Genomic DNA, 25,685 nt, shown 5'->3' with positions numbered 1-25,685 from the left:
GTAAGCCTCAGCTGATCGCGGCAAAGTTCACATGTAGAAACGTCTGAAGGATGATATTGCTTCCGAGTAATGTTTGTCATAGCACATAGACCGAGAGCGCAAGGGAGACGGTCACCATTAGTGTCTGTATAAATGATTACATAGTGTTATGTCGACGGGCTTGATCCATACGTGCGCTGTTTGGCGTATAAATCTATCGCTGAGCGTGGTGCCCACCGAGGCCATCTGTGAAAGGGAAATGAAATTAATCTATATCATGATACAAATGATTGACTTTATTTCATTAGTACTGCAATGCTTCCCAAGAGTAGGGCATTGAAATAGCATCAGATCTGGAGTTTGATCTAGCAGACTCCTGAGAGCGGACGCCGCGAGATGTATCACAAAAGCAGAGGACTCGACTGGGCGAGCATAGAATGTTTTTTTGTTCAGCACTTTGGCTTTTCACTGAAATCATTTCTATTCTGTCATAATTTACGCACCTTCATGTACAGCAATCCTGTAGGAATTTCTTCTAAAAAGAGATATTGTGATAGATGTACTGGCTGCTCTTTTCTATGAAATAATGAGAATGTGGACCAAAAAAAAACAAACATTAAAGATATCAAAAATTAGTGTACTGTATGTGGCTGGTTCATCTATTTGTCACAGAATGATATCATACAGAATAACATGATTTTAAAAGATTTGTAATATGGTGCACAAGTCTTGCTGTACAGTAAAATCTACATTTCTGGAGCTCTTTTGGAGCTTTCAGCCCCTGATTATTTTTTATTATTATTAGATATACTTTCATTGCTTAGAAGAGAGAAACTAGGTTGTTTTGTAAAAGGTTATTTTACTGAAGACAGAAAGCCATACAGGTTTGGAACAACATGAGGGTGAGTAAATGACCATATTTTCATTATTAGTTCAACTATTCCATTAAAGCAAGCTCACTGTGGTAGATCTGTGTTTATTCGCACATCACAAAGCAGTTTGATCCCATCAATAAACAGCAGCGTGAACACTGGCTGTGCCTGTGACTTCTCATTAAAAGAGGCGGTCAATGAGGAACAGTCGGGCAGCCATGGATAATGAGCTGTGGATGTGTTCGTGTGTGTGGATGGAAACACATTTCACGTCGTAATATTTAATATCTCTTTTCTTTGATATGTTTTTTTTCCCTGGCAGGTTCCAGACAGAACTCAATTATGACTTTCTAGAGGTTCACGATGGGCCTAATCTCCTGTCGCCCCTAATCGCCTCTCTAAATGGCACCCAAGTCCCTCAGTTCCTGTTCAGCAGCGGCAACTTCCTGTATCTTCTCTTCACCACCGATAACAGTCGCTCTAACAGTGGCTTTAAGCTCTTTTATGAAAGTGAGTCAGCCGTCTTTATAGACCGGGGTTCCTTTTGCCTGAGAAATGATATTTCAGTCCGAATCGTATCTGTCTCTCCACACAAGCAAACAGCTTGAGGATTTCTCTTTGCAGTATTCTGTCTCACGCTCTTTATTTCTTGACGATTCTGTCTTTTTCTTTTCCTTTTTCACCCCATTTTTTTCCATTTGGTGTGCTTTATTGGCTTGAAAAAGAATTGCATTCATATTTCCAATCCATTTCAGCACAGTTGCATGCAATGCAAATTAAATACTTAATTTGATAGTGATAACAGTGTAAGCAAGTTCCATTAACAATTCAAATAATAATAAATGTGATGTGCAGTGCAAAGCAATAAAATAGAATGTAATTTTAGGTTAGTTTATATAGTTTTTTCCTTCCCCCTGAAACTATACATTTGCCTTTAATGCACAACAAAATGAAACCGTAAATGAAATTGATTATACCTTCAACTATATCTTTAAATTACATAAAATAATCAGATTTTGTGTTCGCTGTGCTTCAGGCGTCACTTTGGACACTCACTCATGTTTGGACCCCGGCGTGCCCGTAAATGGGATTCGTTACGGGCAGGACTTGGCCATCGGCTCGGTGGTGTGGTTTGGCTGCGAGCCCGGATACAGACTAAGCCACGAGGAGCAGTTGGTCTGTGAGAAGAACCACTGGTGGAGCCACCCTCTGCCGACATGTGACGGTAAACTGTCATCTCAATTGCATCTCAGTTAGAATAATTAACACAGCTCATTTAAACAGTTCTTTGATTTCCACATTCACAACAATTTCAAGAATATTCAGCAGCATTGGGTGTATGTGCATATTATAATTCTCATCACATTCAATTCAGACTGCAAACGTACATCTCATCTAAAATGTAATTTCTCTGGCAGCAGGAAACATCAGTTCCAAATAAACCCAGTTCTCTTGAATCTTAAATCAGTGTAATTGCCGACTGGTTATTTGTATAACAGTGTATTTAAAGATGCACAACAAGTATGTTGCCAAAATTGTATTAGTTTTGTTTTCAATAGTGTCAGAAGAATAATTAATCGAGTTATTAAAGAATTGGAATCGTAATGATTCACTTCCCTATGCATTATATCGAGAGGGTTCAGCTCAGAGTGTAACTGCATATTCTATTCTTAAAAAGTCTGTTGATTTCTCAATGTTTTGTCTTTTTAATGAACAGCTGTGGCACTATTAGAGCTAACAAAGGACTCGGTCTATTTAGCTGGACTTAATTGTCAGCATAAGTATGAATTTTAAACCAGAAGGATTCACTGGGGATGTTTGGTTTGTGGCAGAATTTCGACCGAAGCTCTGGACTCTCAGTCAAGTCATCTGGTCATTTGTCATTTTTCTAGGACTTTCTTCAAGTCAGAATGAAACTGCTGTCCGCAGCCTGTTTTGCTGGCGTAATGTGACATTTCTGAATGACACGAGAAGTTCAGTGAAATAAAATGTAGAACTGTGATTTTATCTGTCAGGAATTGATACCTGAATCGCAACCAGAATGTAGCCATTTGATTGTTGGAGCAAGATGTTGTAGACAAACCATTTTTATTTTGGAACAACAGTAGGAACTTTATAAAGAAAGTAAACAGGGTCCTTTTTGTTTACTTTAACCTTCCGGTAAAATGTTCTTGTTTCCAAAAGGGCACTCTTAGCAGGTCTGGCCCATTTGGCGTATTCAATTTTAATGACTTTGTGTCATTCTGAATTAACCGAATATGGAGGAAATATTTTGGGTACTTCACAGTGCCGGAGGGAAGTAAGAAAGAGATTTTTAGGCAGATGTTGAGCCAGAGGCGCTAGACCCTTTTATCGTCTCAAGGGGAGTGACGCTGACATTCATTATCATTAAAGGTGAAGTCGCTGAGGAAATCGGCCATCATTCCTCAAATTCTGAAGTTTGGGTGTTTCGTTTGGACATCACTGACTATGACTGCATCCTAGTTTGCACATTGTGGCTCTGTTCCAAACTTTGTGGCATTTTAAAGCATAAAAAGTGTGCTCAAAGCTTCATTCAAAATACATGTGATGAACTCTTGTAAATTTACTTGTAATTTATTTAAGACTGTTAATATATAGACAAAACTAACCCTGTTAAAAGTGGTGTATTTTACCTAATACATTTATGTGCAACTTATTAGCATTGTGCATTGTTATCTTAGCAATATGCTAATACCATTTTAATCAACTGAGAGTGAACAATCACATGCACTTTGACTGTATATACTGTACATACAGTGTGAGATTTGTGCGACATACTTTTAGTATGTAGTAAAAGTATGTGAACTGGGTTGCTGGCCTATGTCTCTTTGTGGACATAATAGTAAAAATATCAAAATAATAGTGAATACACCAGTATTTTGCAGATAAATCTAAAGCATGCCATTTCCAAAGCATTTTCATTTAAGCACTTAAAATGTTTGAAAATGATAGCTCGGTTTCAAAATGATTTTCTGTTCCATTTCATGATGTTAGCACTGACTTTTACTAGTTTTCAGTCAAGTCGTAGCAATTTGACCATTGCTCAAGATCTATATTTGCCCCAATCAATAGCCTAAGCCCTGCTGAGATAATGCCACCAGCCTATTCCAGCATTTGGTTTAGTAGAAGACTCTGTGATAAGGTTTGTTGAGACACCTTGAGTCGCTTTTCAATTGACAGATTGTGTTCACATTTAGAAATGAGCCCTGAGTTTCAGATTTTCTGATTGCATACTTATATCACCAAAAGTTTATCCGATGCATGTGGATATTTGTGATCACTTCAACATTCCTTGGCAGATGTTAGCAGAACATTTAGCTTTGTTTTAAATATGTTTTAAAATGTATTCAAATTAATTTTCGTTTGCACACAAATCTGAAATATTTAACAAAATAGAATGTGATGAATATGAAGAACTTTTTCATTTTTTACATTATTTATGCATCATTTATGCATTTGGCAGACACTTTTTGCCATATGCATTTGTCTAAATGAGTTCATGGATTCCCTTTTTTATTTTTATTTTTCACCTGCAGTCTGCACAGATTTCATGTAAATTGCCACATACATTTCAATGCACCCATGCAGCATTTTACAAAAAGAGCCAAACAAAGCAGAATTATTTTCTATTGTGAATCATTTGTAAAACCATTCTTACATAAATTGCCGTATTCAGTTTAGTGTAACATTTTACATGAATATTGGACCGTTCCAAACACAAATGTCTGTGCAAATTCAGAAAACCACTTCTTAACCAAATTGTGATGTGATGGAACCATTCTTACCTAAAGTTGCAATCATTTTGGATAAATGTTTTCAACAATGATTTTGCTCTTTCTTTTCACAAATGGTTTACTCAGAATTGTTATTTATACACATCACTTATAGATCTGGCAGACCCTTTTGTGTGCAGCATTTTTTTTTTTATGTGTTAATGCATTCCCTGGGAATCAAGCCCATGATTATGATAGTTTTATAGACATCTCAGTAACACGTTTAGTTTTTGTGTGCAATTAGAGTATCAGAAATGCAGTGTTAGGACTGTTCACTAAGCCAAGAGTCATTATTACTTTTGCTCATACTCTTAAGAGTGTGCCTCACAAGCTTCTAAGACTAAGTTTTAAACTTAGCATGTCCCACACCGTTTGTTTGAAAATAAATGCACGGACATGCATTGGAGAAGAATGTCACTGAGACCTATTGTTGGATTCTTCCAACTCGAGCCAGTGAGCCACCACTTTGAAATGGCATATCAATGCTCATGCAATCACCCATAACCTCCAAGCACCATGGCAGAGAGTTTTGCATGGACCGTAGCACTCACTCATTTTCTTAGAAAACATTTCAGAGACAAAGTAAATCGGTTGTGACCTTTTCTAGAGACAATGGCAGATGGAAAGTAGCTCAAAGTAGAAGAATTTGTTGTAACTCTCGTTAACCTTTCAGTGGTATTTTTACTTCCGGTGAAGGTTGCTCTGCTCTTTGAATTCCCTCAGCTGAACTCTGCTTATCTCAACAGAATTCCTGCTCAAAACGGAGCACTAAAAGTGATACAAGAACAGTTGCATATGTGCTTCCTGTAAAGTTTCAGATCTTTTTGAAGATTCCACACATGTCTTACTGCAGCTCTGTGCGGAGGCGATGTCCGGGGCCCAGAGGGCATCATCCTCTCTCCTGGCTTTCCAGAGCTCTATCCCAACTCATTAAATTGCACATGGACTCTGGAGGTCAGCCATGGCAAAGGTACGTTCACAGGAGATTTCTTCTTGTGCTGTCAGTAGAAGATGAGGGCTCGCTTTTGACATCAGATCTGTCTTAGGTGTCCATGAACTCATTCAAGTATGGACGTTTATGTACTGAACACCAGTGGGTAGACTAGCCAAAAATTATACTCAAGTAAAAGTATTTATAGAAAGAATTACTCAAGTAAAAGTAAATGTAATAATCATAATGATTACTTGAGTAAGAGTAAAAAAGTATCCAATGAAAAAACTACTTTCTTAAATTTGCCGGTACGAATGAGAAACCGCTTTAGATGTTTCAGTGCTTGCAGGTAACTTAAAAAATCATTCAAACTGATTTGTGAACCAATTCTGTGCAATTCTGTTTTGCGGCTTGTTTGATGAAGGCCTTTAACAGAAACTCTCAAAAGAGGGATTCATTCATGAATAAGGCATCGCTCATGCCCCAGAAAAAGAGAGACAGCGTGCTTGGAATAAACTGTGCATTTCTTAACATGTATTGCATTAAAATTAAGTAACGAGAAGAACATTGCAGTGTAGTGAAGGTAAAAGTACAGTTATTTTTTATGTACTCAAGATAAAGTACCCACTTTTAAATCTACTCTAAAAAGTACAAATCTTCCAAAAATACACTCAAATAAATGTAACGGAATAGGTATACTTTGTTACTATCCACCTTTATTGAACACCAAACAAATACAGCATTGTTTTAATCACAATATGTGTGAAACTTGATGTAAAACTTCTAGTTTTATGTTCATTTTAATGAATCGACATTGATTCTTAAATACCAAGATTGATCTTTTAGTCAATGCAAGAGTACAACTTCACTAGACATTATAGAGCACACCTCCCATCCAATAATGACAATAAAATTGTCAAATTCTGTTTCAAAATCAATTCAAATAGCTGTGGAACACGAGTGAATCCAATCATCTCTTCCTCTTTACTACTACTTTGCTCAGTGTTTGAACTATGGAAAGACGTCAGTAAAACAGCTTCTGAACAATGTCATGTAGCATTACATTTATCTCAGGCCAGCTATTCAGAAAAGCATTTCACCAAATATATGCACTGTATAGCCTATATATTAATTCTATTTTACATTACTCGTTCGTAATGTGTCAATGCATGTTTAAATGAATCTGAAAAAAAAACAAGTTATGACAGCATTATTTTTTTTATTATTTGAGTGGTAATTATTACATTTAAATATAAATAGTGATTTAATAGTTTGCACTCTGCTGTTAATTGTAACCTATATTATTAAAGGAATAAAAGGGCTCCCTAGTTTAAAGCATTTGATGAGATGGATACCTTTATCCTTAATTTATTTGAAGACACATCCATAATTTCTCCACTTACCACTTATTAGTTTCCTAGATTCCAAGTCATTTGTTTTTTACATGATGTAGAAGTAAATAATTGGTGTTCTCATCTGATGTCTCCTCTTCTCAGGTGTGCAGTTCACGTTTCATGCGTTTCACCTGGAGGATCATCATGACTACCTGCTGCTGACGGAGAACGGCAGTTTTGCACGGCCCCTCGCCCGTCTCACCGGTTCTCAACGACCCCCGCCAGTCAACGCCGGGCTCTACGGCAACTTCAAGGCTCAACTTTGCTTCATCTCAGACTTTTCCATCTCCTTCCAGGGCTTCAACATCTCTTTCTCAGGTGAAAGAAACAGTCTATACCATTTGAATTTATGGTTCATTCATTCATTCATTTATATATATATATATTCAATTCGTTTCATTTTCACCCCCCCCCCCCAATGCATAACTGTAAATGATAATAAATAGTTAATCCGAAATAAAAACTATGCAATTTCTGTGCATCCGAATGTTAGTTTTATCAAGGAAAAATGTAAAGAATTTTTACACAGCTCTTTTCCATTTCACTTGGCACCAAAAAAGAACAAAAATCAACAACAAAGCAAGACTTTTTATGACTAAACTATTCCTTTAAGGTCAGTGTAATGCATTGTTAGAGGACACACCATTCTGATAAAAAGCATCTGAAATACACGCGATTACACGCGATTAGTGTAAATTGTTTCATTCAATTTGATGCAACGATTTACGAACAGAGCCAGCTATTCTGAGCAAAGCAAATAGATTTTTTTTTTCTGTAGATCATTCATAAACCATTCCTACATAAATTGACATAATCAGTTCAGTGTGGCAAGTTACATAAACATCGATCCTCGCAATTTTCTTTGCAGACTATTTGTATAACCATTTGCACCTAAATTGTGAAATGATAAACCCTTTTATACTTGAAAATTTGCTAACGATGCAATCATTTACATAAGGATGGTTTTTTTTCTTCCTTTAATGAGAGTGATAGGCATAACCATCCTTTAGTAGAAGATCTAATAATGAATCTTAATCTGAGGATAATATCGAAGGTTATTCTAGGACGAGAGCAGTCGCTGTTGTCATCAGTGCCTACAAGCCTGTTTCTATGAAAAGTCATAGCAGCAATTAGATATAGATGGTGCTCTGTACATTGATAAAGGTAATCAATTGGCAACAGCTTGAGTTTCTTCTCAGTGGCTTATTGAAAGTCTGAGACTTATCAGTGTAGCCGGCAGTCTTCCTGTCAGACTTTAGCGGTGAACTGCTGGCTGATTTTAGAGCTGGCTTTGGGCTGCGTTTTTCATTAGTCACAGATCCCCACTGGATCATCCTGCTGCGCTGCACGGTCACCACCAGATACCCACTGGGCACTGGGTTAAACTGGGCTGCCGTCTAATGGAATAAGTTGATCCACCTTTTGACGTAAAAGTGGGAAAGAAACCTATTTGACAGCTAAATATGAGCTCATAGTCGAGAAAACGCCAGGAAGCCAAACGTATTTTAAAGCAGTTGCACCAAATACCCGTTTATGACTGGTTACTATAACTTTTGCTAACACTTTACTTAAAGCCTTTATATATAATGCATTATAAAAGTTAATTTAATAGTAGTTTTAATGTGTAAATTATGTCTTGTAATGCACCTTATAATGCATTCAGTAATCTCATGAATAATGAGAACCACAGTTGTAGTACGTTATAATATTTATTTATTCATTGTTACACATTTAGAAAGTATAATGCATTAAAACACATGACTAAAAAACGTATAATATTATAATGCATTTTACCTTTGGTTAGAATTATTTATGAAATTATGTAATGCATTACAAAGTACATAATGAATACATTTACAATGCATTGTACATAAAGGCTTTAAGGAAATGGTTACCTAACTTTTTTGTTTTTAACAGCAATAGTTCATCCTAAAACATTTTTTTTTCTTCCCATGTCATTACAATCCCATATTTGTGTGTGTGTACGTGTGTGTTTCCCAGGAATATTGTACAAAAGAAAAAGAAATTACATTTTCCATTCAACTAATTTCCAAGCTCTTTTGTGTTATCAATACCTAAATACTGAAATATTTTTTTACTTAAATTAATTCACAAAATGTTCTCAATTTTGCTTTAACTAGAAGTACTATAATAATTAAAACTAAATAACCTATAATAAAGTAAAAAAAAAAAAACTAAAGGATGTAGAGAAATTAAAAAAAAAAAAAACAATAAAGTACAAAACACAAATAAATGACCATACATTTAAAAAAGTTTGTGCGTGTTTGAATGAAAGTGCAAAAAAAAAAAAAAAAAATTAAAATATTATTTAAAATATTACCAAAACTATAACAGCATATACAAAAACAGTGGTTACAGGAGAGAAAAAAAAACATCCTTCTAGTTGGACAAATTTTAATATTTGGCTAAACTATTTCTTTCAGGTCAGCATGATACATTGTTAGAGGACATGCTGTTCTAAAAGAAAGCCAAGTTGAGAGAAGAGCCCATAGGGTTTGGCTCATGTTTACTGAGCCATCATATACATTAATTAAGGACTTGAGTTATGAGTACCCATACAATTATCCAGAAGCCAAGTTCCTGTATTAGCCTAATATATATTCCCCAATGAAAACCGCGGTTGACCTTTTTCTGCTACTGAATATTGATGGGATTGACACAAGCAGACATCCATAATGTGAAAAATATCAGGCATGAAACTGCAGACAAAAGCTTTCCACCATTAACATTCCAGCATTAATGTTGAAAGTTTTTTTTTTTTACATAATATGAAATCTATTCAATTTTCTATAAAGCACAGAGCGACAAGGTGGAAGCTTTCACATGCAGAACACATCGTGTTTCTAAATAGATAGGAACATTTGATATTAGAGCACAGAGGAAGCAAAAGTGACAAACAAGCAATTCAAGTCATTGCCATCGACCATCAAACATCTGAACTCATTGCTCCTCTTTACCGAGCGCCAGGATCTAATTGAAACCACAGCTGCGGTCGTATGCTAACCGTTTCTGCATATCATTTACATATGTGGAAATGATTCACACTGTTTCTATCATAGCTCTAATTGATTGTTTGAGTGTTTGTAGAAAACCAAGGGTAAATGTTCACTCTCTGTTTACTCTGTGAATCATGATGTGATGTTAAAGGAGACATTGGTTCAAAAGATCAAACCTGAAGTGCCATGCTAAAATAAAGCAAAAATAAATCAATTTGAAAACATTTTAATAACAATTACTGTGGCAGTTCTTCTGCCAAATACAGTAATTAGCACTCCTCAGGCAAAGATGTCTTGAAAACACTTCCAGTAGAATGGGACATTAGAAAGTTAATAAGCTCATAGTGCATCCCTTTAAGCACAAAAGCAGAGTACAGAAAAAAAATACAAACTTTTTTTTTTTTAAAGCTGCTTACTGAGTATCTACAATGCATCAGTGATTCTTAAAGGGACAGTTCATCCGAAAAGGAAAATTTGCTGAACATTTACGCATGTTATCCAAGATGGAGATTAGTTTGTTTGTTTATCAGAAAAGGTTTGGAGAAATGTAGAATTACATCAGTTGCTCACCAATGGATCCTTTGCAGTGAATGGGTGCCGTCAGAATCAGAGTCCAAACAGCAAAGAAAATAATCACAATAATTCACAAGTAATCCACACCACTCCAGTCCATCAGTTAACATCTTGTGAAGTGAAAAAGCTGTGTGTTTGAAAGAAACAACTCCATCATTAAGAGGTTTTGACCATAAACTGTCCCTTCTGACTAAAATATCCATAATCCATGATAATGCTTCCTCCAGTGAAGAAGTCAATCCTCTGTTGTCCTCTCACCTCAAAATTCAACAACATATTTGTTTAAAACAGGTTTGGACTGCTTTTGCTTGTAAACTGTGCTTGATCTGTGCAGATTTCTCTCCTGATGGAGATGAGACAATGATGAAAGCAATATTGTGGATAGAAGACTCTGGACTGGAATTGTGTGGATTATTGTATATTATATATTTATCAGCTGTTTGGACTCTTATTCTGATGGCACCCATTCTCCGCAGAGGATCCATTGATGAATGTGCTGTAATGCTATATTTCTCTAAATCTCTTCCATAAAGAAACGAACACATGTACATCTTGGATGGCCTGATGATGTGGAAATTTTATGTGCATATTAACTTCTGGGTGTATATTCTTTAAAAATGCTGCCTACGTCAGCAGCTCACTAGGTTTCAGATTAATTCCTTTAGTTATTCCTTTGGTTTTTACAGTTTACATGAATTGTTTGTCACATCCTGCAAGCTGTATTACAATAAGTTTTAGCATACAATAAGGTATAGCATAATGCACCAGCAAATGAGGTCATCTAGGAAAGTTTCCCGCTAAACTTTCTGCCTGTTTGTTTCATTCAGAATATGATTTGGAGCCATGTGAGGACCCTGGTGTGCCCCAGTTTGGCAGGCACAGCGGTGGCAGATTTGGCATCGGCGACACCCTGACGTTCTCCTGTGACCTTGGTTACCGTCTGCAGGGGGCTCGAGAAATCACTTGCCTGGGTGGTGGGCGGCGCATATGGAGTACACCTCTGCCAAGGTGTGTGGGTACGTGGTCAGCTGCTCTCATTCGCTTGGACGTCCAGAGTTTGACAAGTCTCAATGGTTGCATTCGAGCTCAACTGCAATAGGCTATTGAGCTGTACTGAATGTTCTAAATGGAGTAGTAGTGTACTATTCAAAGCATGCTGCACAGTATACTGTATACCACATTTTATAGACCTAAAAAGAAATTTACGTAAAACAATTTTCACTCATATTTCACAAATAATTACAAGAAAATTGCGAAAGATGTGAAATTCTGAAGTAGAAAGATTGCAATTGTATTTTCTAGTGAAATGTACTCCAATAATCTTCAAAAAAAATGTTTTAAATGTACTTATAGTACTACTTATTAAATAGTACTTTGAAAAGCATGCATTTTAAATGGTTTTATCCTAATTGTTATAAAATGCAAATAAGTTTCATGTTTAATTTAGTGATTTGCATCTAGTTTTGGAAGTAAATGGTTAAATTGCATATAAAATTAATGTTATACTTTTCTTAGACTGAAATAGTGTTTTCTTGTCAAATGTAATCCAATCTTTGTTTAATTTACAACTTTGAGAAATCATTTTTAGAGCGTATTTATTGTATACTTGTAAATAATACTACTTACTAAAATAGTGCTTCAATAGTATACAGTATGTATTGATTAACATTTTAAATGGTAATGGTATTATACAATGCAACAAGTTTCATGTTTAATTCATTGATCGGCATTTAGTTATGGAAATAAATGTGATTATTTATTAACTTTCTTAAATCCAATTTTGAGTACAATTTCTTACCCTTTGGCAGAGTAATCAAATAATGAGCCATAAAAGATAAACTGTGGATGATTTTTCCTCATAAGTTGAGCAGATTGCATTGATACAGTACTGACTCTAATGCAACTAATGAGTGACCAATTTTTTGTTTTTTTATCTAATGCATGATTTGATGACATATTGTCTTTCTGGATACCTAAAGTTTTGCTTTTTCCTTTATTTCTCCAAATTTACACTTTTTCCGCATTGCTTTTCTACTATGTCACTACGGTTCCCCATTGTCCATAGCCGAGTGTGGCTCAACTGTTTCCAAGAATGCTGGTGTCCTGTTGTCCCCAAACTACCCCCACAATTATGAGAACAACCACGAGTGCATCTACAACATTCAAGTACAAGCAGGAAAAGGAATCAACATCACAGCTAGCACCTTTAATCTAATTCAAGGCGACGTTCTCAAAGTAAATATTACCTATACACCCTTTGCCAGTTTGTACAAGTGTGCAACACACATTCAGTTGATTCTAAAAAGTACCAAAAACCCTTAATTTAATTAAAAATCTAATTGAAAAATAGTTTTATGCAATTTTCTTCTATTTGCAATATTAATGCTTAAAATGTTTGCTTACATTAACGCAAACCCAGCGTTTTTTTCTGGCATTATATTTGAGCGTCTAAAGTTGTTTGATGTTATCTGTTTTTTTTGCTATTTGTTTAAGATGGTTCAGAGAACATTTGAACGTAACATTCCCATAATGTTTGCAGAATGATGAAAATGTTACAATACCATAACCAAGATAAAATGTTTTTAAACTTTAAAAAAATGGATTTCTGAGAAGATTAAAAAAAATAACGTTTTCATAACATTACTCAAACGTTCTTAGAGCGTATTTCATTAGTTGAGAAACTCTATAGACTTTTCTGGTCTGTTTTCCAGTTGTATGATGGTCCAGACAACACGGCAGAAGTTCTGGGAGGTTTCTCGGGGTCCTCTTTGTTGGGTCAGTCGTTGACCAGCACGTCAAATCATCTGTGGCTGGAGTTTTATTCTGATCAAGAGGATACGGCCAAGGGTTTTAAGCTGGTTTACACCAGTAAGTCTTCTCATTCTCTTACTTTCTTCCACACTGCTTGTGGAAACTTCCTGTCTTTTTAACATGTCAGTCTTAGATTGCATGATTTAAGTAGCCCTTCGCAAGCTGCCTCCGTGGTGTAGCTTTTATTACCGAAAAGTGAGATAAAATCAACCTGCGTTCATTAGGGACTTGCTGCAGACATCAACTGAGTTGAGTTTATTTGGAGTGTTAATATTCTTGTTAAGAGCTCAGAAACTCCAGGAACTAGTCTAGTGTCGCCCACAAGCTAACAGAAGCAGTAATCGAGTGGGACGTGTAACATCAACAGCGTTTCACTAATATTTCAGACTTGATGAGCTTTGATGATAATTAAATTCAGTCCTACCAAGACTGAAAATGACTGTACTTTTATTAGTCCCATCTGGTTTTCATGAAGTTGCAATTAAAAAGGCTTTTCCCGGACAATGGTTCGCCATAATTTACTGATAAATGAGAGTCCGCTCTGGGAATGTGTCTGAGTGCTGAACTCCTGCACCCTTTCAAAAGTTCCAACGTTTTTACGGTCTTAAAGATTTTTTCAAAACTCTGTGTTTCATAAGATTTTTTTTTTCTTTTTCAAAGAAGTCTCTTATGCTCATTAAGGCTGCATTTATTTTTAGCAAACATACAGTAAAATATTGTGATATTTTGAAATATTGTTTTAGTTAAGAATAATTGTTTACTATATGTATGTATTTTAAACTGTAATTGTTTCGGTGATGCAAAGCTGGATTTTCAGCATCATTACTCTAGTCTTCAGCGTCACATGATTCTAATATGCTAATTTGCTGCTCAAGAAATATTTCTGATTATTATCAATGTTGAAAACAATTGTGCTGCTTCGTATTTTTATGGAAACATTGTTTTCAGGATCCTTTGATGAATAGAAATTTAGTTTGAAATAAAACTATTATTTTTTCATCATTATAAATGTCTTTTCTGTCAGTTTTGGTCGATTTAATGCATCCTTGCTAAATAAAAGTATTAATTTCTTTTTCAAAATAAATCTTATGAGCTCTAAAATTTTGAACAGAAATGTACATACAAAGGTTTACATTTAGGATACATTTGATATCGTACAAAATAGTCAGAAATGAACATGCACCAAGTGCTTAACATCATTAAAAATGGACTTAGGTATTATTATTGATATATATATATCAATCACATAATGTTAATATGGAATAATAATGTGAAATACAGTTTTATGGGCAATGTGTAACAATAAGTTCATTTTGGACTCTGTGTACATTTCTACATAGGGATGCCTACAGCTGTGAATGAGATTGCTCACTCTCAGTCTTTGTGTTATAAGCCACCTCTCACCTCACAGCTGAATATATTAGTTCAATTAATTTTCATTTCTGGATTAATATCTTCATTTCATTGTCAGCTTGAACTGAATAATTGTTCCCAGCACTAGCTGCGCCACACACACGGTTTATTGCTTTTGTAATGAAACCCTTTGAATTAGCGGCATCTTATGCATGGATTATTAGTGCCATTGAGAAAGCACAGAGACTCTTAATTTCCTTTGTTTGAAATTATAGGTTTTTCTTTTCTCATGAGAAGTTTTCTAATGTGTCTACCACAGTTCTCAGTGCCATATTATTTGATACCTAATCATAAAGCGTGCAAGGCTGTGCAGCAGGATTATAGCGGGTTGTAGCGTAACGGTAACGTCCCAGTGTGAGGGAAACATGATTGTGAATGAGGTTAACGGCGGTACTGAGCACTGCTTCGGCTCTATGACAATGGAGGAGTGACTTGCTAATGCCCGGCGCTGGAGGCGTTCAGATGGACTTGCTCATTTACTGCGTGGCACTAACAGCCTCTCATTTGTCTATCTGGCACTGATAACATGCTGAATTACATCCCATGCATTTGGATTTTGACCTTAGCTGTGCTAAAAAAGAAAAAGTGAGAACTAAGTGTCCTTTAAATGAATGGTTCATCACATGTAGTTGCACGTAATTTCACTTAGTTGATTTGTTTCATGTAATATAAAATAAGATCATATAAAATAATAGAATAGAAAATATAAGATGATAAAATATTCAGTAACTAGCATCAAGCATTACATATTATTGAACAATGTATCTTGTATCTGTGTATCAATGTGTCTGTAGTTAGACTATTTTTTTATATAATACAATGTAATGGAATAGAATAGAATAGAATAGAATAGAATAGAATAGAATAGAATAGAATAGAAAATATAATATTATATAATATCCAGTAACTATAGCATCAAAAACATTAAAAATAATTTAACAATGTATCTTTTTAAGGAATATTTTGCCCTTTCCAGTAACAGTCAGCATAAAAAAAATATAATTATGATAAAGTAAAAAACATATCTTAAGGAATAATTTGACCAGATTATTATATTATAATATATATTATATTTCCTGTAGAAAACAGCATAAAATGATAAATAAATAAATAAAAATTACGTATTAAATATCAGAACAGTTTGTCCAAATATTTTCATTACATTATATATATTTTTTTCTAGTAACAAAATGTATCAAAACTCTTTCATACATTAAATATTATGTTTTATATTACATAATGCATAAAATAAAATGTGAAATCGCATCATAATATATTGTATTGCATTGCATTAGAGTACATTATATTACACTTTCACACATTAAATATTATGTTTAATAAAATACAATGCATACAATAAAATGTAAATTCAGATGTAGTGTGTCGCCCCCCCCCCTCAAAAAAAAAAAAAAAAAACCATTGAGCTACAAAAAGTGCTTTCAGCATTTCTAAAAATAAGAAATGTTCCTTGATCACCAAGTCATCATCTTAGAATGTTTTCAGAAAATTCTGCTTGGTCATCACAGTCATGAAATCTATTTTAGAACAATTTGTTAAAATGGTAATAATGTTTCAGAATATTAATTTTTTACTATATTTTAATCAAATTAATACAATACTGGTGAACATACGATACTTATGTTTCAAAAGCATTTTTATTTTTATTTTTATTTTTTTATGATTTCCAACTTTTGGCCAGTAATGTATATAAAAAGCAGTGTTGTTAAGTCTGTCTTAAACTTATTGTGCCCACTTTCACATGTAGTGGTGGGCTGGTACATGTTGAAGTGGGCAGAATAATCTGCCAAGTTTATGCCGGTAGTCAAAAGTACTGTACTCTCTGAGTTTACTGTGTGTCAATAACATTAATTCTGCTAGTGCTGTCTGATTCGATATGAGTGTTCACACAAGACTAGAATCTAGAGCTGAATAAATCCACGGTTATCCATAAACTCTCTATAACATCCCCTGTATTTTCATCTCCTGTTAGTAAAGTCTTAATTAGCAGGCACAGTATTTCTCATGTTATTGTCTCGCAGTATTATCAGGCTGCATGTTCATATCAATGTGAATATTATTATGGCTGTGGATTTATTTCTTTGTTTTATGTGCATAACAAGGTTACATTATGCAGACTCAAAGTGAATTATATAACGCCGTGTGTCGGTCTGCTGGGAGAGTAACTCCTGGTGGGCTTGGATTGTGATTCTTTCACCCACACCTAGTTTTAATGAATTAATTAGCTGTATCATTCTCTCATTAAGATCTGATTAGGATTAAATGGTTGGAATGATATTATTTGTGCTCCTGTTCACTGTAATTGCATATGACATAGAAAATACACAGGAAATTGTGTTTGCTTGTAAAATTTAATTGTACAAATCGGAAAGGAGAGAGTGGGAAACTTCATTTGGAGGCTCGGGGACAATTTTGCAGCCCTGAAGTTCAGTTGATTTCAGAGGTTAACTTTGTTGAAATGATTGATATGATTGTTGTGAAGCAGAAAAACTATTTGGAAATCCTTTTAAAATTTCTATTTACACATTAAATGTTCAAAAGTATCTGGGCACCCCTTTTGATTAATAGGATTTGCTCTTTTAGCTTTACACATACAGTACTGCTGGTTTGTCAGAATGAGTGAATTCCTACATCCTTGTTCCAACATCTAGTGAAAAACCATTTCTGTAGAGTGGACTGTTTCATACAGTAGCACTAGGAAGGACCGACTTCATATTAATACCCATGGTTTTGAAATTAAATGCTCAGCAAGTATGTTTGGATGCACATACAGTACTTCTGGTCTTGTACTGTATTTTGAACTCGAGCAGCTTGGTGTAATTCCACACATTGTTGGGTGGTCTCTAACACGTCGATTGGGCGTTTCTTCAACTGTGGTCACTTTTGATCGTGTTAAGGGTTAGAAAAGAAATATTCTTGAAACACACATTTCACACTCTCTCTAATATATTTAGGTTTGTCTTTTTTCCTTCCTGATGTCTGAAAAAAAATAAAAATAAAAATAAAAATAAATAAATAAATAAATAAATAAATAAATAAATAAATAAATAAATAAATAAAAATATATATATATATAATATTATTATTATTTTTTTATCATTATTATTTATTTTATTTTTTTTTGGCATTTAAGCATATTTTGTTTTATGCTTGCTTTGTATGCGTCCTACTAAATGTTTATGTAAATACTATCCTAAATAATGTATATGTATTTTTAGATGTTTGTATTTTATGTTAGATTTTTACTTGGTGTACTTTTAATCTCATTGATAACATAGTACAAGCTCATTTGAATAAATTGCCATTTTTGGGAAAAAATTTTTTGATCCAATAAAAATTGAAATGTTTAATATTAATATTATAAATAATGGTTTAATATATATAAAAAAATCTGTAACATGTTATTTCATCTTGTTTTTATTACTTGAAGTATTAAAATAACTAAAATTAAATAAAATAAAACCAATGAATGCAGATTAATAACAATTAATAAAATTTCTTGTTTTTTATTAATTGAAGTAATAAAACAATCAAAATAACAGTAAAAGCGAGTAAAAAAAGAAAAAAACACAATGCAATTAAAAAAATTTACTGCTAAAATATAATTGATAGTTAATATTTAGCATTTTATATATATATATATATATATATATATATATATATATATATATATATATATATATATATATATATAAACTATCAGTGATTCTAAAATAATACTAAATAATACAAAGTATTTTCATAGGAATTTTCATATTTTAAGATTAAAAGTATTGGACCGAGATGAAGAAAAATTAAGGCACTGTGAGATGTTTCCAAACAAAAAGTTTTTAAAGATGTTTTAATGTGACCTTCATATTGCAATAATCTTGAAATAAAAAATAAATAAATAAAACCACCTCCTGGGAGCACTTAAAACACCCACTGATGTTCCTCTTTCACACGCTTTTCTCCTCCAGGTTTTGAACTCTCTCATTGTGACGAACCCGGTGTGCCTCAATTTGGATCCAAAGTTAGCGACCAAGGCCACTTTGCTGGCAGCGTGGTCACGTATCGCTGTGACCCTGGCTACAGTCTCCATGGCAGCAGCATATTGAGATGTATGACGGGCGAGAGACGGACGTGGGACCACCCCCTCCCCTCATGTATAGGTAATCCATTGCAACCCTTTAAATGCAGCAGGACGAGACATCGGCTGCGTTCAGAATACCTTACTACCTTACTTTTCTGCAGTGTGTGTGTATATATATATATAAATAGCAGCAATGCATTTTCATTACATACTGTTTAAATAGCATGCATTGTACCATATGTACAGTACTCAATAAGTAGTAAGCTGGTGTTTTGTCACCGGCATGTGCATCCTTAATCCTGAGCATTTATCTTTACATGGATTCCACTTAATTGCAGTTGCAGCTGTGTTCGTTGTGTGTCTACAAATACCTCACATGTTTTTGTTGTGAATAATTGATCTGCGAGAATGTGGCTGTCACGCGTCCTGCACCGGCAGTTCCATGTTTAATGGGTTTACAGCCTGCTTTTCATCTTACACGTTTTACCCAATTAAACTTTGATCCCAGTGCATTGTGAGGATTTGTGTAATTGTCCTGTTTTGTTCACCTTGTATGACTGCTTCACGTAAACACAAGGCTACAGCTCATGTAATTTTTCTGATTTCGAGTACTTTCTTTTATCCCATTTTAATGTACATAGACAACTTTAAGTAAACCATGGTTGTGTTTTACAGTAAGGTTCAGTTCATTGCCATTAGTTGCATTAGTTAACATCAACTAACAGTTTTCACAGCATTTTTCGTAATAATTTAATTTTACAGACTACAATGTTAATGTATCTTGAAAAATTCAATATATTTTAAACTGTAATAAATTACAAAGTATATAAATGTTATTTTTAAATATTAAAATTGTATTACATATATACATGTATACATTTTTTTTCTAAAATAATTATTTAAAAAGCATTTAGAAAAGTATTTAATTCAAGATGTAGATTATAAATGCATTTTTTTGTTGACTGCCAACATGCAAATCATGTTGTATTTTATAGAAATTGCAAATTAAATTAAAGCTGCAAGCAGTGTTGAAAGGGCCCCAATGAACGGTGAGCAATATGCATTTAAAGTGGTAAATATAGGAGGAAAATGCCGAAGTCATTTAAATGTGCCAACCCCTTGTGCTGCCAGCTGGTGGCGCTATGACTATAACTGAATATTGGCATGTAAACGTCTTCAGGCCAGGACATTTATCAAACATAGAAAGTGTGGTGCAGATTGAACATGGTACTGTATGTTTGAGTTGGTGTAAGACATGACATTTCCTGTTGCCAACATGTGGCGCTATGCTGGTAACAGAATATTGGCACTTAGATGAATTCAGGCCAGGACTCTTATTGAATGTGTGAAATTTGCGGCAGATCCGATATTGTATGTCTGAGTTACAACAACTTCTATGCCCGTGGTGAAACATCAAACTTTGTCAGGCTGCCAAGGACACACCCTTTTAATGAAGACTCAAGACTTTCGCAATTTAACATCGCAAAGGCCTTTAGAGTAGACTGACCAGATATAATGTTGATGTCATTAAATCTCTAGGAGGAGCTTGTTAGAGCTTCCTGTTGCCAGCAACGCCTGAAAATACATGGCCATTTTGCCATACCCACTTCTGAAACCCATATCAGATGTATATTTTTGCCACTTCTAGTGTGTGTGCAAAGAGTTTTCGAGCATGTTTAGGCCCTCAAAAATGTGAATCACTTTGGAGAAGAAGAAACTGAGCAATTCCAATATTTTTTTCACGAAATTCAAGATGTAGGTTGTAAATGCAAAGTAATTTCAGAGCTTTATCAAGTTATTTTTCATTTGGAGTAAATTAATTCTGGAAAAGGAAAGTTTATTAAGCATGTTGGTTGCAACATTGATTTCTTGTTGACTGTTAACATGCACAAATTCATCTTAGTGTCGTGTGATTATTTGGTCAGTCGAGAACTGCAAAACAATACAGTCTTTGATGTTTACTGGTTGTTTGTATTTTGCTGTTCAAGTATTCATTTGCATTGTTAATCAGAGATTGGTTCATTGCTCAAATCCTGAGCTCAATGTGCTTGTAAGAGCTTGTACTGTTAATGACTAGATAATCTCTTGCTCGCGAAGCCTTGAGATTTATACAGTGCAAACATGAAATACTCAAGGGGAAAATGTTTTTTGAGTACATACAAATTTGGAGAGTGAATATTTATAATTACCATGTTGAAAAGACCAGCATATGTTGTGTTTTGCATGCTGTTTGCTGCTTCCCAGAATGGGATGTTGTCCAGGGTGGCGATTCGGCCACCAGCTGCATGATTGTAGACATCTGAGAAGCTCTAACTTCTCAACCTGTTAATCGCATTAAATTACTGTTTACAACTCTTCCACTAGATTTCTCTGCAAGTTTTTGGTACTTTTATAATCATTAAGCTGCATGGGCTGATCTACCCTCAGTTGACATGACTTTATTCTTGTATAAATTCTTAATTATCCAGCATGCTGTTTTTATGACCCCAAATTAATTGAGACCACATGGATTATTTATACCCTTAACTACAAAAAGTTAAAACCAGATATAGCACATAAAAACATATTTTTCTTATGTATAACTTTTTTATTATATGTTGATAAAAATGCATATTATTTGTCAGTTACCCAAATATACAACAATACACAGGTTGTGCATATTAGTATTGCCCATCTGAAACCATATCAGATCTTGAAATTATTATTTATTTATTAGACAGTGTGAACTATGGAAGCTTGTTTCCTCCACTGAATAAAAAAATAAATAAATCAATGAAAATGTTTTTTTGGGACTTTTCTCATAATTCTGATTTGTTTTTTCTCAGAATTTTGTGGTATAAACCCACAAATGTGAGTTGTACTGATAGTTTTGTAAGATATAAACTAAAGTAAATTGAATTTAAATTTATGCTACATTAACTTGAAATCAGGGCTCTGAACGAAAACGAAAACCGGAAACGAACGAAATTTTGACAGGAACAGAACCAGAAACAGAAACGAAATCAAATTTTATAGTTCCGAACAGAATCGAAATTTTGAAATGGCCATTAACCGGTTAATAACGTTATTTTATCGTTCCATTTAATTGAAATTTGCTGTCAATGAATCATGAATTCCAGAAGTAAGGCATATGCAAATGTGACACTGAAGCCAGCGAGTGAAATGTCCGCTTGTCACGGTTGGTAAACCGTGATCTCTGGGTTTTGCACTTTGTGGGTGAAGTCTGTGTGTTACGCATCAGCACTGATTAGTTTGTGGGCGTCTCCGTTAATTGTCATCAGCAACAGCTGTCACTCATTACTCATCCCTATATATTGGCTTGTCTAGCGTCTTGTGTTCGTGAGAGCGTTGTTTCATGTTTGTAACCTATGCCTTGCTTTCTTGTGTGTTTCTGCGTTGGATGTCCCTGTCTCCCCGGAACCCCGTCCACTCTACGCAACCCACCACCAAGCAACACCACTTACCTTCGGCTCGCTTCCTCGCAGTTCCTGTGTCACCCTCTCCTGCTGCCAACTCACCTCCGCCTTCCGGATTCCTCATTCCTCACCACCATCTTGGACTGTGCATTTCTCCCAGCGTTATTTGTGTCTCAGTTTTCTATTGTCTCATTGTCTTCATTAAATCTCATTAATCTCGCACTTGCTTCCTGCCAATCCTTCACCCAGTCGCTACACCGCTCAGCTGTGAACTCATCATAGGCAAGTCGCAATTGCAATACACCGCCCTTAGAGTTTATCTGAGGATATGTGAGATCACACGCACCTGCAGTGCTTCTGTGAATGGAGAAAACTGAAAAAGAACCCCTATAGGCTTACATAAAAAGGAATATAGGCATAGAGCCTACACTAAATATATTTCACTTAAACCATATTGACAGATTAACGAAATGAAAAAGTGTGCTAAATTATGGTTCATTGTGACATGTTCCAAAGTTTTCGGAAAGGAAAACGAAACAGCAGAGAGAAGTTTTCTTTATTTTGCAAAAGCTTTACAGTTATAATTATTTTGCAAAAGCTGAAGCTTTGAATAATTTCTTGCTTTTATATAACCAATCAGCTTTGGTATGACCATCGCACTGACACAACATCATTTTGCTTTATTAAAGAAAACAAATAAAAAGTTAGACTGCTCTGTTATATAACATGTTGCGTTCAGAGTGAACTTGCCTCACTGTGCTGATAAAGCCGATTTGAAGGATGATGTTTTATGTAGAAGTACAAACACTATATAATAAATAATATTTTAGCATCCAGATACGTCGGGAACATGGAAACATTTGGATCCATGCCGGATGAGAAGATGCAGACATCAGCTTCAGCTTAAATTAATTTGTTTTTGAATTGACGTTTTTATAGCCTAAACTTGTTTTGTTTTCGAGAGAAACTAATAACTGTTTTTATAATGTTTGTAAACATTTTTTCTTTAGACTACAGGCATTTTAGCCTTCATTAATTCGTAAAGTAATAGGGCTAATAAAATGCAATGTCGCAACTTTAGTTTTTTTTCCTTTCAAAACGCAATCTTTCATCCTTTTTTTTTTTTTTTTTTTTTTTTTTTTTTTTTTTTTTTACAATGCAGCAAATATTTTTAAATATCTTAAAAAAAAAAAACTTAGATGTCTTTTTAGTAGCTAGCCTGTATTTGGCCAAAATCTAGAAAAGATGACTAACCACAGCGGGTTAAATTGACTAACGTTAGATCTCTATTTTAACATTCTTTTAGAGTAAATAAAACGCTGTACTTTATTATTATTACATTACTATTATTGTAGGGAGTGAAATTTAAGGTTAAAATTAATGTTCTATAACTTTAAATAAGATTAGAATTTAGATTAGAATCGCGGGAGAGAATAGTCTGCGCTATGATAGGTAGAGAGAGAGAGAGAGAGAGAGAGAGAGATGCACACTGTGTAATCAGATGTGGCTAATTCCCGATGTTCATCTCTTCATGTTTAATAAAAGTGTTATGATCTGCCGAGCTCCCTGTCGGTGTCCTCCTTCCAACAAAGCCAACGAGCTAACGCACAGTAAGAACTGTAAAGCCTGCATATAGAAACGACGCGCGTTACATTATTATTAGGCAAATTATATACACTTAATATTGTTTTGAAAAAATAACGTTATTAACCGGTATTTTTTCAACCCAAACCGGTTTCGGAACGGTAATGATTCAGAGGAACGCAGGAACAGAAAAGTTAAAATATTGATTCTGCTCGGAGTGAACCGATTGAATTTTCTTTTCGTTTTCAAGCCCTGCTTGAAATATAAACCTTGTTGCTTTTTTTTCTCAGAAATGCAAGTACTTGCAATTCTGAGTTTATAACACAGTTACAAGTTACAAAGTCAGAATTTTGAGATATAAACTTGCAATTATAAAAAAAAATAGTCAGAATTGTGAGCTTACTTTTTTCCTTAAGAATTGCACTTTATAACTAGCCATTTCAAGTTTATATCCAACAATGAGAGAAGTCTTCAGAATTGTGAATATTTATATTGTTTTATTTTTTTTATTTATATTACAGAATTGTATATATTGATTTTGAATCTTAAGTCAGAATTCTGTGATTTAAACTCAGAATTATTAAAAAAGTCAGAATTCTGTGATTTAAACTCACAACTCTCTCTCTCTCTCTCTCTCTCTCTCTATATATATATATATATGTATGTATATATAATTTTTTTTTCAAAAGGGAATTGTCTTTAGTGAAATTGAACTAAACTAGTTCTAAACTAGAACTGAACTAACTTGATTTGGAAACAAAAAAAAGAGAAACTAAAGAAGCCCCCCTTAGAAAGTAGCTGCCTATGTAGTCAGCACACGTAGATCAAAGAAAAATAATCTCAGCCTCAAAATGCTTCAATCCCATGCAAACGATAAAAGAACTTCACGTAAGTTGATTGGTCTCATACAGTCATCAATATTAATGAGTCCAGCATGTACTTGCCTTTTGTATGATGAAACTGATGAAGAATAGAGCAGTCAGGATGAAGTAGCCATGCTATCTCTTCTCTAGACGTTATCCGGTGAGCAGATGCTGGAAGCTTGCCTCGGGGGTCTGCTTGCTCTTATGACAACACCTTGGGAATTTAGACATCAAAATGGTGCACACTGAGGCTGTGCTAAATATTTCATGCAAAGCTAGCTGATAAATGCCTCACTTTATTAAGCTATTTTCCTTGTCCACAAAACAGATCACATGCAATTATAAAATGCAGTATAAAATATACATTATCTAGGTTCTGGTATTTTTCCTTAATTAAGCAGGTAGCTGTTCATCATACACATCACTTTCTGCTGTTATTTCTGTCAAGATTGATTTTTTTAATCATTCTGTCTGGGTTTTTAGAGACCTTATTGTTGTATGGGTAAAAATAAAGTAGTATTTCCAGCATGCACAATTTGACTATATAATGCAAGGGGTTTAGGAGTGGTTGCTAAGGGGTTCTATTAAGGGGTTTTAAGTTGCTTAAGTGATTGCTAAGATGTGGCTTGGTGGTTGATAAGGTGTGCTAGGGTGTCCTGTATTGCTGTTACTTTTGCTCATACTCTGGGTTAGAGGTCACTTGTCATGCATGTTTGAACCACATATAGTAATCATAATATCATAACAAAGACTTTGTGGACTTTCATGCTGCATTATTTTACATGCATTATTCAGGCTTCATTGGTAATGCTATGTAGTGTCACAACCTGGTTATTGTTTTATGTGGATCGCTGACAAATTAGTATACATGATTTTTTTTTTCAAGATGCATTTTTTTACACATAATATCATATACAAATGTACAAAACATGTAATTGGGATGAACTC

At 34.5% G+C, this 25,685-nt stretch overlaps 1 protein-coding gene across 2 annotated transcripts in view; it reads left to right on the top strand.

The window, feature by feature from the left end:
- Window positions 1-25,685, top strand: part of LOC132158888 (CUB and sushi domain-containing protein 3-like) — a 254,569-nt gene that overhangs the window by 88,951 nt on the left and 139,933 nt on the right. For both annotated transcript variants that reach the window (XM_059568503.1, XM_059568502.1), the window contains exons 17-24: window positions 1,174-1,361; window positions 1,888-2,076; window positions 5,499-5,615; window positions 7,073-7,288; window positions 11,388-11,576; window positions 12,626-12,795; window positions 13,272-13,428; window positions 18,762-18,953. In XM_059568503.1, coding sequence (XP_059424486.1) covers window positions 1,174-1,361; window positions 1,888-2,076; window positions 5,499-5,615; window positions 7,073-7,288; window positions 11,388-11,576; window positions 12,626-12,795; window positions 13,272-13,428; window positions 18,762-18,953 — 1,418 coding nt within the window. The remainder of the gene's footprint in view (window positions 1-1,173; window positions 1,362-1,887; window positions 2,077-5,498; window positions 5,616-7,072; window positions 7,289-11,387; window positions 11,577-12,625; window positions 12,796-13,271; window positions 13,429-18,761; window positions 18,954-25,685) is intronic.

Source organism: Carassius carassius, chromosome 15, assembly GCF_963082965.1.
Source record: "Carassius carassius chromosome 15, fCarCar2.1, whole genome shotgun sequence".
NCBI classification, from domain to species: Eukaryota; Metazoa; Chordata; class Actinopteri; order Cypriniformes; family Cyprinidae; genus Carassius; species Carassius carassius.
This window is presented reverse-complemented; position numbering and strand designations above follow the sequence as displayed.